The 18,556-nt window shown below is 34.7% G+C and overlaps 1 protein-coding gene across 1 annotated transcript; it reads right to left on the bottom strand.

The window, feature by feature from the left end:
- Positions 1-53: 53 nt before the first annotated feature.
- On the bottom strand, positions 54-15,691 carry LOC143223933 (uncharacterized). Its single transcript, XM_076452406.1, has 5 exons — positions 15,615-15,691; positions 10,509-10,525; positions 7,712-7,777; positions 5,655-5,812; positions 54-166 (listed from the first exon to the last, which is right to left on the bottom strand). The coding sequence occupies exons 1-5, from the start codon at positions 15,689-15,691 to the stop codon at positions 122-124; spliced, it is 363 nt and encodes a 120-aa protein (XP_076308521.1). The 3' UTR covers positions 54-121.
- Positions 15,692-18,556: the final 2,865 nt, after the last annotated feature.

Raw genomic sequence — 18,556 nt, 5'->3', positions numbered from 1 at the left:
CAAGTAAATAATTAAACGTTTCAAAACAAATGGTATTTATAATAATATAATATTGAGATTTATCAACCCTTATGGTGTGGATAGTGACAGCTGTTGGAATAACGATCCTTGGTCTCTTTGGCTAAAATATGTTGTGTCCTTTGATTTTGTAACACCAAATATGCATCTAGAAAATGAAAATAAATGTTTTGAGAAATATGTTACATGTTTATATTTGAGAAATAATACCAACTATCACTAATAAGCACAAAGATGTAAAATGTAAACAAAGTTTAAATTCTATAGTATTTTGGACGTTATAAAAATGGCATCCAAATCACACATGCAAGTATTCAGAGCTAAGAAAACACAAAATATAATAATAAATGGCAATGGTGATGTACAGTTGAAACCGATAGTAATGATAAATTTGCTACTGATTACAAGGTAGCTGTCCTCAGCAACTAAAGACTTTTACAGTATTATCCACTACAAAGTACATACAGTTGTACAAATTGGAGAGAATTCAGATGAAGTCCAGCTATTTGCTCCTTCAACAACCCAGACGCATATTCAAACACCTTCTAGTGCTGTATACAGAGGAAGATAAAGGAGAGGAAGGGCTGATCAGCTGCAGCAAGCTTCTGTAGTTGTACCACAGCCCCTTCAAGTGCAACCAGAATCTGTAATTGATAATTAGCAGGAATGTGATAATCAAATCTATCTGACAATGACTGGTTACCACAACAAAATCGTCAACATGGTGTACTTGTGAATACTACAAACTTTCAACCTGTTGATTATTTTCTTCTTCTTTTTTCTGAGATGTAGCTCTTAATTTATTTCTTAAGAGGGGAAAAGACATGCGAAACAGTGTATCAACAATCCTGTTTACAATGCGCCAAACTAAGAGCTTATGTAGCATTAGAGATTTCAATAGAATTGTGCTGAAATAATCAACGTGCAGACTAATGACAAGCATTTGACTCACCTCCAATTTGTTCGGTAATGTCTAGAAATAGTTTGAAGCTAATAACTTCCTTTCTCGACTTTACAAACAATGGTGTTGACAAAGCACAGTTGGGTCAGCCTGGCTTTGATTCTCTCTGAAAAATATATCCATTTTGGATATCAGTAACCACAGCTTTAACAGTTATTACAAATATAATTATTTGCAACTATTCCTCTCGCTGAGTCCATCTAAGGTTTCTTAGTACTATGCAATTTAAATTCTTAGCTTTTTAAACTCGAGTGGATTTATCCATCAGACAGTGACAGTGTCCATTAACACTTTTGTCTTTTGTTTGAAAACTAATCCAAACCATGTTATTTCCCTCAAGGTTATAAAAACTAAAATTTATAAGCTATGGTGATAACTTTGGGAAGTTATGAAAATTCTGTTAACAAAAAACGGACAAAGTCACTGCCATGCTGCACAGACTCAACAAACTCAAGAGGAGCATTTGCAATGTCTTGTGACAAAGGATGACTCATGTAATTTTCAACCTCCCAACAGATAAAAGCCAAGAGATTCAACTGTCGAGTTGCCTGGGTGATATCTCTAGTTTAAGTTTTACTCATGTAACATTCAAACACTCAAAGGCCTGGAATGTCCAGGTGGCTAAGGCACTCGATTCGTAATCTGAGGTAGCGGGTTCGAATCCCCGTTACAACAAACATGATCGTCCTTTCAGCCGTGGGGGCGTTATAATGTAACGGCCAGTCCTACTATTCGTTGGTAAAAGAGTAGTCCAAGAGTTGGCGGTGGGTGGTGATGACTAGCTGCCTTCTCTCTAGTCTTAAACTGCAAAATTAGGAACGGCTAGCTCAGGTAACTATCGTGTAGCTTTGCCAAAATTAAAAACAAACCAAACCAATTACAGAAGAAAGAATTCACTGCTCGTGCTCTAAGACTACAAATGTAAACCTATTAAATAAACTGAATGAACATAACCAAAGACTGATTACAATAGGAGATCTAAATACTAAAAATAAGACATTTGGATATAATGGCACAACGACTAAAGTAAGAAAATCCTACGAATTTGAAGAACATAGTAACTGTGTGGTGTTAAAAATTTAACAGTGACACAAATATGATCTCAGCACGATGCTGGTGATATTATACATTTATTTATATGTTCATTTGAAATCAGTACTAAACGCTTATATTTTAATGCAGGCTTCGGTTTAGACAGTGTGCGTCTTTGATCGAACCTTCATTAGAATATACACAAAGCCAAATTAAAATTTAATTTAAAAAAAGCTAATTGGAAAGAAAATGCAAATATCCGGATTCAGTAAGAAATAGAACACAGAAAGGCCATCGGTTATACATGAATATTTTCAAATAACTTCTGTCTTACTAAATCTGCAGACTAAACCAAAACACAATCAATATATAATTCGCAATATATGGCAAAACAATGGACAAATAATAAGTATTATGAAAGAACGACAACAACAACAAAAAAAAGTGCATTAATAATTATTGTGGTTTAAAAGAAATACATGATACAACTAATAGTGGATAGAAAAGAGTATTAACTAGCTCATGATAAGCATAGTATGATGCATTAGCCGTAATAAGATATATATATATATATATTATGACACAAAACCTAAACTACATCTCTAGTTAAATGGCGTAAAACAAATATTCTTTGAACGATATACACAACTATTATTACATTTTACACAGTTTAACCATCCCTCTAAAAAAAAAAAAAAGCATCAAAAATGTTGAATTTACTTCGCTAAAGACAAGTTAACCTTTGCATATTGGCAGCATATGTGCAACCACATGTTGTTCCACCCCCTCTCCAGCATATTTGACATATGTTTTATTCAACTTAAACGCATTCTTATATTTGTGAAGTTTGCCTCAGCCATTTATACAGTACCAGGAAACCCAATATATTTCCACAATGCTAAACTACAGAGCATCAAATGGCTTAGAATTTTAAGTACTTGAATTTCATCTTAACATAACCATTTTCCAATTTGCTGAAATGCACTGACATTGTTTTTCTGCTAATACTCACTTCTATTCAGTGCTGCCCTCTTTACGTAAATGTTTTCACTCGCCACCAGCTTCAAGACTGTGATACCTTGAGACTGTCGTTTAAGAATTATAATACTAAAAAGAAAGATTAATTTAATTTTGATAAACATTAATAAGCTATAAGTATCAATATATTTATATCAAAAGTAACACGAGCTAACCAGTAAATAGCAGCAATCTTAATGCAACCCGTCTAACGTCATTATAATATTACACTAGTATATTAGTGTACTGGCTAATTGACACATTTCATGATAAGAATCTTAATTGCTTTAATCAACATCGCAGAGTTCCATTCTTAGACAACAATTTTAAATTATATTCTAGGTGAAGGAAAAAAATGAAAATATCAATTGTATATTAAATGAGTTAACTGGTGAGTAAATAACTCTAACGATTACTGACAATGTGCAGTTAAATCTAAACTCTTTTACTTACCGCAATTACTACTTAAAAATTCGAGTTTAATTACATAGTTTTAAAACTCCAAACCTTCCTTAGTCGTAAGCCTATTACATATTAGAAATATTTAATGAGTATAAGACTCATAATAGCCATTTAATTTTTTTTTTTATAAGACATCCATTTCAAAATATTGATACTAAACCATACGGATATTGAAATATATCTAAAATGTTACCCTGTCCAACCAATTATCTATAAACTTTAGGGTTAATAACACTACAGTCAGAATTTCGATCCTATTGGATGCGTCTGTACCTAACGATAATTATGCTTATCCTAATGAATGTGTTACAAGTGGTATTCCCATCGTGGCAAACACGAGTGGAGGCGTAAATATCTTTTCTATCATAGGTGCTGAAATTAAAACAATATTATCATTGATTAACATTGATATTGTTTCTCAATAAATATTTTCAAACTGCACCAGTTGGTAAATATTTAATTTCAACTCTTTAAAAATTTCCATACCTATAATTAAAGGCAACCAACGAGAATGAAGCACTGAAACCATTTGTTATAAACCAAGTCGTAACTTACGTCAGAGAAGACCTCTATTAAATCAGGTATATAGCTTCGTTTTTAAAGAAATATGTCGAAAAGACATCCTATATATATAGATTATTGTACAAACATTTATATAAATACTCATTTATAGAGTTTTACTAAAGTTCATTATTTACCAAATCATAGACGTGCGAGGAATGTTTCATAGGATGGCTACACAATTTTTACTAGATTGAGTTTATATTTACTGCTTCACTTTTGCCCGAATTAAAATAAAAAACCTGTCCAAGTGGCAGTATGTATTACAAGCTAGAAGGGCTGCTCACTCCGGTCTCCTGCTCATAAACTTGTGCGCAAAATAGTTGAGATTAATCTTGATAACACAAAACGGGTGTTGGAAGTCCAGTGCTTCATATTATTTCTATTTGCTCCAATCGTACTCAGTTTCATTACCATTATTAATAGCCGCTGATTATGTCAATTTTTGACCAGTCACACTTTTCAAAATTTACATAGATATTAAAATTTTAAAATGACCAAATGAATAAACGTCCATTGTATAGTTACACTGTGGACTTTGTGATTCCCACTATTTCAATTATTTTTCTCATGAAAACAGTTGCTGATTTGTAAACTTTTAGCTTATAGGCTTTTGCCAGCTCAAATTATTGTTTATTACCCTGTAAATAACAGAACAATGTTTCAGGTTCATCACAATACTATTGTTGTTTTTCATTTGATTCTTCTTTTCAATAATCATAAAAGATGATAAAGTTGTTCACGATAGATTAGAGCCCCTTACTGTCCTAACTTGTCGAGTTGTCAAGTGTTTTCTGATTTATTGGAAAACTGAACCCCCTTTTGAAACATTGTCTTCACATATACGTAGTTATCAAACATGGTATAAGAATATTTTTATTTCGAAACCTTTTTGTAACCATTTAGATATAAGATGCTAAGCATGTGGCCTAATGTGCCACAACTTGCAAATACAACAAAACGCTACTATATTTTACATTTTGTATTGTGAGAACGTATAATTCAGATCGTTAGAAAAGATAAATGTATTTTGAAACAACAAACAAAAAAGTCGGAGAAAATTGGGAACAAACGGTGATAACAAAAATAACAGAAGTGATAATAAAACTAATAAAAGAAAAGAGAAAATAAAATATTAAAGGTAACTGATAAAGAACATCTAAACAAAAAACAGTCAAACCTCTGTTTAAAAAAATTAAAATCAGGGATACGAAAGAATAAAATTATAACAAAAGAATTTGTCTAAATAGTAGAAACGGGTCGCACCAAACATGCTCACCCTTTCAGCCGTGGTGGCAATATAATGTGACGGTCAATCCCACTATTCGTTGGTAAAAGAGTAGCCCAAGAGTTGGCGGTGGGTGGTGATGACTAGCTGCCTTCCCTCTAGTCTTACTCAACTAAATTAGGGACGGCTAGCGCAGATAGCCCTCGAGTAGCCTTGCGCGAAAATCAAAAACAACAATAACACTTGTCAATTGTCTGAACTTGGTATTAAGTTCTAAAGTTATTTCAGAGTTAAACACTTGCAAGAATAGAATTTCCAAATATAATGGAGATAAAGTCGTTCATAGTGCAATTATAAGTATCTGATAAAACTTACGTTTACATGCATCCCGTGAAGAGGCTCCAGGGTTTGTAAATCGTCTTGCTGGACAAGCCAAACATTTATAGGATCCAAAATAATCACTATAATGATCCTTGGGACAGGGGACACATTCTTCTTGTTTTTACTTCTGAACTGTCCAGGAGGGCATGGAACTTAAAGAAAATAATAATTTTTAACATATGTATTTACCATATCGTACACACCAAAAAGTTGATAAAAACAAAGGAATTAAATTGTATAAGGAAGTTACAACTGTCAGTAAATCAGTACAGGATAAGTATTTCATAGAATTATTCTTTGTAAACAGTACAGAGAGTGATGACTGGCGTGTTTTTATATATAAATTATGTATCGTATCTTTATATTCAATGCCTATATATATGCTTGCCTTTTTGTTAGGTTTCTCTCTCTTATAAAAAACAGTAAACAGTAAATTTTACTTTTGAATAAAGAGAATCAACAACAAACTCTTAAACATTTAGTTCTATATATAAATCTGTTAGTGTTTATAAGCTTTCTGTAAGAGCTGCTTTATTAATATATTTCCCAAAAGAATTATCAGATACCTTGTACCAATAGAAAAAAGATAGTGAAGAGCTATTTGATATAGTGTGTACGTGTATATATATATATATATATATATATATATATATATGAAAACACATTTTTTATGTATTGTAAATCGACTTATACTTGTTTAATTAAAGTTATTACATAAAAACACACATTCATAAAGCATAAATACTGGTTTCGTATATAAAAGAATACTCTACAGTTTCCACAATAAGGTACTCTCTGATAATTTCTTCAACAATGAAAATATTTTCCAAGATTTTTCATGTAAAAGGTTTATATATGTTTCAAATTCACTCTGTGTTAAACTATGAAACATTCAGTATGGTTTAAAATTTACTAATTAATAAAATACTTTTCATAATTTTGTTTATTTGTTTCGAATTAAGCACAAAACTACACATTAGCCTATATGTGCTCTGCTCACCACGGATATCGAAACCCAATTTCTAGGGGTGTGAGTCTTCAAACATACGGCTGTGCCAGCGGGGGAAATTTTCATAAAGTAACCGCTTTTTACACAAATAATACTAAAACGTGGCCTGGCATGGCCAAGCGCGTAAGGCGTGCGACTCGTAATCCGAGGGTCGCGGGTTCGCGCCCGCGTCGCGCCAAACATGCTCGCCCTCCCAGCCGTGGGGGCGTTATAACGTGACGGTCAATCCCACTATTCGTTGGTACAAGAGTTGGCGGTGGGTGGTGATGACTAGCTACCTTTAGCAGTCTTACACTGCTAAATTATGGACGGCTCGGTGCAGTGACCTAACACCCTACTCACTTAAATACTTGTTGAAGAATCCGCAAGCGATTGCGGCCCTATATTCCTAGATGGAATCTAACTAGATGGTGATAACTAACACTAAAACGTAAATATTAGAAAAATGTTTTTAATGTATGATATTTTCCACAATACACTTACTAATGTTTTTGTTAACAGTTTGTGGGTAATTGTTTGTATTTTTGAGACAAGATATATGTAAACTTATTCTGAAACACGATGCAACGAATAATTGAGAACAAATGAACCTCGGGCCATTTGATTAGTAGCCCGCAACGCAGTACCCTAGGAAACACCTGCCATTTCTATCACGTATAGGTCGCATAGAAATTTTATGAGAAACTTTTATGTGATAATGTAATCAGTACAGGTGTTTTACTCTTGTAATATTTCGTTTTAACTAAAAGTCACGAAAATTTTATAACATATATTGCTTACTCCACATATTATCATGAAACATGTTGTGTCCATCCAAGTTACTCTGTGTCTCTGTGTAAAAAAAATTCAAATTCAAAGCCGATTTTTCATCATCCTCTCGAGGAAAATACACTTGAAGAATATACCAGCAAAAACACTTCACAACGTTTCAGTAAAAGCTTTTAAGTTGTACTTTATGTTTTATAGTTTTCTTTTTAAATTAATGTAAACACATATTTATACGAAGAATAAAAACAAAAGTAAATCGTTATTCACAACTTACAGCAGTCACTTTTCTCTAACACGTATCCATGTGGACAGACGATGTTGTTATCTGGTGGCAAATAAACTGAAATAAGAAATTAAATAAAACTGTAAAAAGTGCCAAGTTATCCATTTTACTGAAAAATGTTGAAAAATTTTTTCTGTGTGTTTCAGCACGAAGTTTTAATGACGATATTTCAAATTGTCTAACTAAATTTTTCTATTTATAAACGCTTTTATAATTTTTTTCTAAATTTATAAATGCAAACATTCAGTTAGTTAAACATGTTAAGTTGGAATGTTTATATTACATCACTACTCTGTAACATAGATGAATCTTATGTTGACGTGATACTAACAGGCAATATCTTTGTTTACTTTGAAAGTTTAAAACCAAAATAATACATAAGACTAGAAACTGTGTATGAAGAATTATGGAAAATACTCTAATAGAAAGATTGAGAATTTTTAACATATTTGAAAGTAACTGAAGTAGCTTCGAGCTTCCCTCACAAAAAGACTGTCTCTGTGGGCGAAGAGAAACAACATATTATTTTCCTCTAATTTTTACATAAACAGATGAGTAGAATAAAAACAAAAATTATTATTCACAACTTACAGCCATGATTTTCCTTAACATGTTTCCACAAGGACAGTTGATGCTGTTATGTGGTGCCAAATAGATTGAAATAAAAAAAATTAAATAAAACTGTAAAAAGTGCCCAGTTAACCATCCTACTGAAAATTGTTAATAAATGTTTACTTTATGTTTGCACAAAAAATTTTAATGGAGGTAGGTCAAGTTGTCTAATCATTTTTTTCTGTCAATAAACAATTTTACTTTTCAATTGCAAGTAATATTTACAAATCTAAACTATAGGTTTGTTTAACATGTTATGTTGAAATGATTATATAACACAACCTTTCAATATCATAGATCAATCTTTTGTTAACTTGATTCTCGCAGTCAACCTATTTGATTAGTTTGAATGTTTACAGCCAAATTATTACATAAGACTAGAAATTATGCCTAAATTATTATGCAAAATATTCTGAAAGAAAGATTGCGAGTCTTTAACATTGTTAAAGGTCATTGAAGTAACTTCGATAATGGCCATTCAATGTAAGTAAAACGATCTCATGTATGACTTATAATATTCAATGCATCCTCACTTCCATTACAAGCTGGACGAAGATAAGCAATGGCTTCTGAGTGCCATCATCTGATATAATCTTTGCAGTATTTTTTATTTTAAATCTTTCAGCCTTTTTGAAGTCTTGAAAAAATAAGATTTATTAGTGAAGTTTATCTGGCAAATGCTTAAACTAGCATTTGAAATTATAAGTAATTTTATTACACTTCACTAACAAGGTAGAAAGTTTGTTAGCAAGTGGTCTTCTGAGCGTCCTCAGTCTCTTCTCCAATTCCCCCGTGAGAATATAAATCGAGAAACCAGCCACCGAAAGGAATTACCTAAATAACATCTCTTGCCACAACATAAATTCGATTTTCATAGAACACCTAAATATCATGCATAAAAATTTGGATGCAAAACAACGAACAGAAATGGAAGAAAATTAATAGGTTTTAGTACAAAGTAATGATATGCCAATAACGGTAGCCATATACTCGATTTTTTGCCTAACCTCATACAGTAAGAGAAAATAATTTATAGAGCTTAATGAGGAAAAGGTGTTTATAACGACCACTTATGTATTTGGTTTGTCTTCAGTCTCCCAAATCTATAAAAAAAAAGTATCCCATCAAATATAAAAATTATACTACAAAATAACAAGTTGATAAGAATGGAAAACATTTTGAGCAAATTGTTACCAAACGCCACAAGTCAAACTGTCGCGAAACAATCTGAAATTGTTTTGTCAAACAATCACGGAATGCCTTACAAAATCCGACAGAGAAATAATATCGCTACACAAACGTTTAGATAACACAAAACAACAACTAGTAAAATCATACACAACTTCTAGATCTCATAAAAAACCAACGAAGAAAATACATAGAAAAGAGAGACCAGGAAGTAAAATGCAGTGAAACACACTAAGAAATAAATTACAAAAAGTCAAACTTCTAAAGCAAGAAAAATAGAAGAACTTCTTATCCCAACTCAGTGAAGTGACAGAACCAAAACAACTCTAGTCACACTTAAAATTGTTCACAAATGGATAAAATACACTATGAAAATTCCAACCACTTGGACAGAACAACACCGTAACACGCTCAAAATTCCAATTCCAATTAATCATGGTAGTCGTTCTGGTTTTTAAATCTCACAGGAAAAACCAAAGAGGCAATCCAGGGGAGCTCAAAAACTTTTGTTTATCTTCAGTCCCGCACGCTTTCAGGGGTTAGACATAACTTGAGAGGTTGGGTTAAATCTTGATGTTTTGGATGAGAGATCTGGGAGTTAGAAAGAGCTGAGAAGAAGCTCGAAGAGGTCGTTGCTCATGGTGCCTCTAAATTTTATCTTGCGTTTAGGACTTCTGGTGGTGAAACCAGTGATTTAACATAGAGATCCAAGTTGCATCCCGCCATGTGTTACGTGAGGAGGCAGTAAAGCGAAAAGAAAGAGTGATGAGAGAAAGAAGAGAGAGGGAAAAGAAGAAGAAAACGGAAAAAAAAAAAAAAACACGCGCGCGCGAGAGGAGAAACAAAAAAAGTTATATAGACAGCAATAGGTCCTTTCAGAGCCGGAATGACGGAGAGCTAAAGGTCCGATGGCAGGAAATTTAGTTGTGGGGGAAACCGAAGTGCCCGGAGAAAACTACTTTCACTGGGCGAGCACCGAATAATCTACCCGCCCAGTGCCCAATCCTAAAATGTAGAACGTTATAAACATATAAATAAGATAATACTAATCGGTATGGTTAATGATTCAGTTTTATGGTGAGGTGTATTTGACCCAGGGCTGAGGGATATCAGCTAGTTGAGATAATTGACATGTTTGAGTGTTTCTGTCTTTGGCTTTGGTGCAGTAGTGATCAGTTAGTTTAATGAACCGGTCTTGTATTGATAGAAGATCGGTTAGTGTTTCAAGGTATGCCATGGGGAGTGTAGTTGGTCAGCTGAAAAGCGATTCTGACTGAGTGGTTCTGCAGATTCTGTAGTACCGAGTATTGGTACTCGGACATGCTACATGTGACTGCATTACCATATTCGAAAAGGGGTCTAATGAATGATTTGTATATAGTGAGAATGATTTTTGAGGAGCATCCTTTATTAGGGCCACTAATACGTTTTAGAAAGAATATTTTATTACTTGCTTTACTAATGATGTTTTGGAAGTGTCGGGTCCAAGTTAAGTTCCGGGACAAGGTGAAACCTAGGAATTTGATTGTATTACTAAAATGGATATCGACGTTATTGAGGCTTAATTTTATATTTTAGTTTTTTTCCCTATACTTATTGAGGTTTCGATGGAAGGCTTATGTCTTGGTGGGGTTTAACGCGACACGCCATATATTGCACCAATGAGTGACATAGTCGAGTATTGCTTGGACCTTGTTAGCTGCTGTGTGGGGTTTGCTGGAGGTGCTCCATATTGCTATGTCATCGGCATACTGAGAAATGAGGGTATAATTAAGGAAAAGAAAGGGTATTTCATTAACATAAATGTTGTACAGCACTGAGCTGAGCACCGAGTTGGCGGAGGGTGGTGATGACTAATTGCCTTCCCTCTAGTCTTACACTGCTAAATTAGAGACGTCTAGCACAGATCTAATCCTACTTGTTGATAGATGAGGTTGGTGAAAGACAGTTTTCCATCCGCGTTACGCAGATTCCGCCATACAGAGGATCCTTTATAAGAGAAATCTTAATGCTGCAAAATTTTGATATTTCCGGCTTGTACAGGTTTCCGCCCTATGCAATTTCCGGCTTAGACCGGCTTTACTATATAAATACAGGTTTGCTGTGGTGCAGGGCCGGATTAGGGGCAACTGATGCCTAAAGCACAGCCCAACAATGGTGCCCCCTCTCTGCCCTTCCATGGTTTAACAGAAAGACATGAAGATTCAATAAGTGCTGAAAGTGAAATGAAAGTTTGAATATTTATAATCCTTCTTCAGTTTCCTTCCAGTTCAGACCCTACAACTATATTAAATAATAACTTTTTATTTTACTTATTTAACAGACTGTGCATTGATCAAGATCAAGCAATGACTGAGGCCTTTTGTTTAGAAATGAGGAGGGAAATCACTTCTCTGATTAATGATAACTAAAAAGAATTATTTTTACTGTACGTTTGTTTTAACTCTGACTGAACAGTTCTCACTTTGATGTTAACAAAAATGAAAAATTTACTTAAACTCTTTTATTTAAAAAAATTCTCATTTTGATGTTAACAATTTCTCACTTTAAACTTAAAATCCTGTAAGAAAATTATTTACCTATACCTTAATATTTATTTAAATTTTAAAAAGTTTTCTTCAAGATTTTTTAACTGCAAAGTCTTTGATCAAGTCCTGAAAACTAATTTGGCAAAATAAATCTGCTTGTATGCTTAGCAGAAACAAGGCATCCAGTCTGTCTTGTTGCATAATTGTTTTGTTGGGATTATTAATATGGTTGAGTTGAGAAAATGAACGCTCAGCTGTACAATTTGTGACCATTGATCTCAATAATATACGCAATGCAATGTCTCTGTTAGGAAACACACTCAATTTTGTCTTCTGAAATTATTTTATAAAGTTGAGCGTGACTGAATCTGGTTTTTTACAGTTTTTGTTGCACTGAACGTATGGCGTACATACAAGTGAAACTGCTAAAGCTTGACAGAGATATAAGTGTCTAAGTCCTCTGGGTAAGCATCAATTAGCTTTTAGGAACACTGAGTGTACCTTTCAGTTTCAGCAGATGAAGTGACATCATTTGGCACATCACTTAGGAAAGAAAATTTGTTTGCTATTTTTTTGTACACCTCTCCTCTTCTTCTCATCTGGGTTTCTAGTTTGTCAACAAATGTGTAGAAAGTGGTGATACGAAGTTTATTTCTGGCTTCCAGATCTATTTCTTGTGCGTCTCCGTCATTGAGTACCTTCTTTCTGACACGTTTGCGAGTTTGAGCTGCATTGTAATCAACACTGTCATTCATTCTTTATTATTTGCGTTCCATTCCACAGGAAGTTGATTCTTTCTTAAATTTTTGAAATGGCGCGGATTTTCACTTTTATCTATTACCCATGGTTTCTTTAATTTTCCATCCGTTAAAGTCCGTAGATGGTCAGCTAATTACCCATACAGATCTATACGTTTTAAAGTTCACATCCTCATTTTGCATAACTTGACTTGCTTTATGAAAATTTTGCAAAATCTCATCCCACACGATCATCATGAAAACAAATTATAGCTCTTGCATCTTATTTGCAATATTGTCTGCTTTTCTTCTAGTGTCTCTCTTTTGTGACTGGTTTTCAACTGGGCATTCTAAAGTTTCCAAAATCTTAAAGAAAGACTTCAAAATTGCTGTTGTTGCTATAGCAAGTGCCTCCCATCTGGTATCACAGAGGGATTTTAACACACTTTCATTTCCAAGACAAGTTTAAGAATTATCCACCAGCTGGTTGAGGCTGAAAAAATGTATGGAGCAAATGCATTGTAGAGAAAAATTAACTGCCACTTGACAGCCATCAACAGCATTTCAGCTTACCATATTTAGTGAACGGGCTGCACAGGGCACATATATGGCAAACTTATTTTCTTCTAAAATCTTTAGGTGCATCCCTTTATAACACCCAGTCATGTTAGCAGCATTGTCGTAAGACTGACTCCTATATTTTGAAAAATTAAGTTTGCAAATTTCACGTAAGTACTGCAATACCTGGTTTGCCATTTCCTCACCAGTATAACTTTTCAGTTCCAAAAATGTTCAAAAGTGTTCAATAGGCTGCCTGTCTTTCAAATATTGAAGTACAACACTTAAATCATCTATATGTGACAGATCTGATGTCGAGTCAACTGATAAGCTAAAATAACCAGAAGAATTTACTTTATTAACAATTAACACGTGGTTTTGGACAAATAAGGATTTCCTTTTCAAGAATTTCCATATTTAGAAATGTGCCCTGCTAAAATTGGATCAAACTGACTTGGATCAAGCAGCCCTAAAAATTCCCATTCTGCAGTAAACCAAAATTCTCATCTGTTCCTCGAAAAGCCAAACCACGTTCAGCTAACGTACGAATAACACCTATTACACGCTCCAAAACATGTTCCCATTTATTGCACATCTCCTTCAATTTGTTTTTCTAACTCTTGTCGCAAGCCTAAACATTGTCTGCGAGTTACGTATGTCAGCATAGAGTCTCGATAAGTAGTGTTTCTTTCATATGATCAATTACAATAGTACTTTGCCAATCACTGAACCCTTCCTCCTTCAACAAAATAAGAGGAAAATTTAGGGGCAAAAAATTTACAAACAAAGCAGTAAACTGATCCTGTTGATGGTGAATACTATAACCATTCTTTCTTATATTGCTCAGCATTGGCATTCACCCCAAATAAAAGCTTTTGAGAACAATATTCCGTTGGTTTGCCACTACTGAAAGTCCGGCAAGATTTGCCAAATAGCCCATGTGGTGTTGACGGTCAGTGAGTTAAGAAGCAATCCAATAAGCCACATCATCAGCAGAAATATCGAGCCACAACCCTGGATCTTTTGCTTTAGTTTCTTCATCTTTTGTAAGCTGAAGCATTTTACCGTAGTCCAGTAAATTTTCATTTTCAGTAATTATTTCAACTTCAGACTGTCTTGTAGAGCAATGTGCATCACCATTAACACTAGAGATATCAGGAGAATTTACATGCAAAGTGAGATCAGTTGTGAGACTTGTGCCAGTTGATCCAGCCTGTGACACCTCAACGTCATCATCAACTTGAAATGGAGAAAGTGGTACGTGTAGGTGTGGAGCTTGGTTCAAATTCAATCTTGTCAGAGTCAGATGCAATACAAATGACTTCTGATGGCATAGATGGGTTTTGATTTGGAAGATTATGTTGTGTAGGTGAAAAAATTAGTCAGATTTCCAGTCTTGGCCACTAAATCCAAAGCCTATGGTTGGTTCTTTTTTGCCAGTTTTCTCTTTTGTGCACCACGTAATTGAACAAGTTCAGTGGCGGCGCCAGGATATTTTCGTTGGGGGCTGAGGGGGTCTGAGGTTAACTGTGGAGGGGCTTCCCAAAATGCCATCAATATGAAGTATAGATGGTAAATTATAATAATGTAAATACCAAGGTACATTTCAGAAAGGTGTGCTATTTTGAACTGAGCTTTTAATGCAGTTTTTATTGGAAACTCATACTCTGATTAATAATTCATTATTACAAATTAGAAATAATCTGCTTATGAAAACATGCGTATATGTAAAAGAGGAAACTCACCTAAATTCCACTCAAGGTAATACATAATAATAAAGAAAATCAAGATTAGCTTAGATTGAACATTTAATATACCATTAAAAGTAAAGCTACAAATCAAAAGAAATATAACATAAAGACATAGTTTACATAACAGAAACGAATTATCCCATGTGAAGTTAATACACTCTGAGGAAAAGTAAGGTCACTATCAGGCTAACTATCTTTCATCATGTTGTGTTTATAGTTAATATTACTTCAAAACAATGCGCCTGTTCTGGTGATTGGCAGCAAATGTGTGTATAACAGTATCAACATCGAGTTGTTTTGCCCTCCTGGAGTTTACTGATATGACAGCAAGGTTGCTTGTGCGGTTGTTACTACTGATGTTGCGCAAGTATGTCTTGAGAAGCTTCAAACATGAGAAACTTCTCTCACAAGCAGCTGAAGTGACAGGCAGGGTCACAGCGATGCATACAAGTTTGTGGAGATCCATGAAAGCATCCTTGAATGGTTCCAGCATGGTTGCAAGCTCCAATGGTGTGGATACTTCCTGGCAATTATCCAGTTCAACTGGTGGACCTCCACTGTGAGGTCATCCTCTTCCACACCATAGTTTGCTGCCATTCCTAAGAGTGCTTGCTTGTCCAGAAATGTGGAGTGTTTGGATAACAATGCAGTTATCCATTGATAACAATAATCTGCTTATTATTGTTATAATAATAACAATACAAGTGACTTCTGATGGCATAGATGGGTTTTGGTTTGGAAGATTATGTTAACTGATCTTAACATAATCCAAAGCCTATGGATCATGGAATCTTTGCTAAGATTCTCTGTTCTCAATACAGAACAGTTGGTTGTTCTGTAATGGAAATACTCAGGATGGAGAAAGCAGCAGCTACCAACTGCATCATTAACTCTAGAAGAGAAAATTTTTAAGCAGTCCAGCAGCACACAACCCCTTTGTGGCTAATTTTCACAGCGTGAAATCATTTTTCAAATTTATTTTAACTCGTCCATTTGCTGCTCTTAGTTGTCAGTTGATTTTATATTGGTGTTGCGAATCATATAATATAAAATTATTTCCATTTGTGTTACGATATGCCTTAATATTTCATGTAAAATCTCTAAAATCTCTTTCCGACTGAAGATAAAAGAAATCTCAATAGAAATTCTCATCTTTTATGTCAATAGCAAAGAGATGAGTTCTGAGTTGAATAATGTTACTGTTATTGTACATGAAGTAGTTGGCTCTGTTCTACATTTTTTACCTCTGACCCAGGACTCATGGTCTCTTACTTTTATAACATTTTTCTCTGTTGTGTCTTTGAAAGATTTTGTTCAGCATTTCCAACAGCGTGCTTTTACTTCTTGTTCTTTAGATGAGGATCGGATAACTTTACCTTCATACTTCACCACCTTGATAACTCAGATATGTGATATTCTTTTCTCTTACTCTGGTTGTTTCTGCAGATTTATGGAAAAACTTATTACATTTGTCTCAAACATCCTGACATTTTTCTCTTTCCATACAAGGTATCCAGATTTATGCAACTTCTTTTCTGTTACATCTTCATGTTGAATCTTTATTTGCCACATTCTCCTCAATCTTGAAATTCCTACTGTGTGGCCTGTCATTAGAATCCTTCTTCCCTTGTACTCTAGTTTGTTGGATATCTTTTTTCCAGTGTGGGGATTTTCTTCATTTACTGCAGCATTTTCTCACCATCAGTATGTTTGTATTTTGCTTCCTCTGCATTAATTCCCCAGATGCACAGTTAACTTGTATTCTTGGATTTGCTTGGCCATGATGCCTTTCTTTCTGATGGTAGATTCCCTCAGTCTTATTTCAGGGACCTCTGGTTGGCAACTATCCTTCTAAAAGATGTTTTAGGGCTGTTTCTTATTCTTTTGAACTGTAGGTGAGATGGGTGTCTACAGTTGCCTCTTCTCACTCTGGATTAACACTTACGTTTAATTAATGTGGATAGCTTCTGACTGCCTCAAGGATCCATAGGTGCTGTGAAAACTAATGGAGTCACTGCTTAGTCCTGTGAACTTCATCCTCCATAGGCACTTCTTTTTTCTGATTATTTGGCAGCCTGAACATTTCAAGGAGTACTAAGAGATTCTCACAGAGACAATCCCATTTGGTCTTGAGATGTTCAGGCTTGTCATGATTCATCCTTGCTACCTTATTATCTGTCAGTGGGAAAGACTAAATCATAGTAAAAGGAATGCAATCAGATTGGAGGGTAAGATATGTTGGTTGTTGTCCAGCAAAGAATACAGAGGACAGTATAGCTATATATATATATATATATTTATCAAGTAGTATGCTAATGAAGTCTTGGAAGTTGAGAAGCTCACAGACATATGGATATACCTTCCATGGACAGGAGTATACATGAAAAGTGTAGGAATGTCCCTTGACCAATGCAATGGTTTTATCACTCTTCTGCTTTGAGAGCATGTCACAGTTCTAATTGAGCAGTTATGATTCTTTTTATAACTAACATATCTAATTAAACTCCTTTCCAATTGAAATTCACCTGACGTGACATTTCCAATCCAAACTTTTGCCATTTAAGATCAAATTCTTGACTATTTTAGCCATCTTTATTCAACTAGCCAGTTATTTTTGTACTTCTTTACCAGTTCTTCTTAAGTATCCAGCGTGATGAATGATAGAACATCTATGCATTGGAGATAAATACAACCAGGACTTCCTCTTAAGGGTAGAGCTGGACTATGTTACTAGCTCCAAGACTGTTGGAGCTGGTTTGGTGCTCACCATAACCTAGCCCATCATAAAGCTCAATACATCTATCACTGTGCTAGCTCTATTGTCTCCCAGGCCAGTTAGTCCCCATTAGCTACAGTAGGTCCTGCATAATTCAATTCTGTAATGGAAATACTCATGATGGAGAAAGAAGCAGCTACCAACTGCATCATTAACTCTAGAAGAGACAAATTTTTAAGCAGTCCAGCAGCACACAACCCCTTTGTGGCTAATTTTCATGACACAGGACTTTGCATAACCAGTTATAAAGCATGGAACCTCCTTCTGAAGTGTATTATAATAAAAACTGATAATACCAAATATGTTCTCCCCTTCAGCTTGGAGCATAATGTCCCTAAGCCAAAGAAAACTTTTTCCAGAGTCTCGATCGTCTTGAGATTTGACAAGGTTCTGGGAGGGTTAGTGTGGAACAGATTCCCAAGAAATGCCTACTACTTTTGAAACAGAGACACGGTGATGGAAGCCATCACAATAACCACCACTGAAACAGTTCAGGCCAGTAAGCTACTGACAAGACCATCACTTGTCATTATGAAGAGGCATCTACATTAGTGACAGCCAAGCCACTGCCATTCAAGTGACACTAATGTAGATGCCTCTTCATAATGACAAGTGATGGTCTTGTCAGTAGCTTACTGGCCTGAACTGTTTCAGTGGAAATACTAATTAACCATCTACCAGCATAT

Source organism: Tachypleus tridentatus, chromosome 8 (assembly GCF_004210375.1).
Source record: "Tachypleus tridentatus isolate NWPU-2018 chromosome 8, ASM421037v1, whole genome shotgun sequence".
Classification (NCBI taxonomy): Eukaryota; Metazoa; Arthropoda; class Merostomata; order Xiphosura; family Limulidae; genus Tachypleus; species Tachypleus tridentatus.
The sequence above is the reverse complement of the archived record's forward strand: the minus strand, read 5'-3'. Positions and strand labels throughout refer to the sequence as shown.

What these genes read in the sequence shown, in the direction of transcription:
- LOC143223933 (XM_076452406.1), bottom strand. Translation starts at nt 15,691, where the DNA reads ATGGCAGCAAACTATGGTGTGGAAGAGGATGACCTCACAGTGGAGGTC. An exon ending in GTTAGAGAAAAGTGACTGCT is followed by an intron (nt 5,813 to 7,711) that starts GTAAGTTGTGAA and finishes ATTTTCTTTAAG; the next exon opens with TTCCATGCCCTCCTGGACAG. An exon ending in TTCACGGGATGCATGTAAAC is followed by an intron (nt 167 to 5,654) that starts GTAAGTTTTATC and finishes TTCATTTTCTAG; the next exon opens with ATGCATATTTGGTGTTACAA.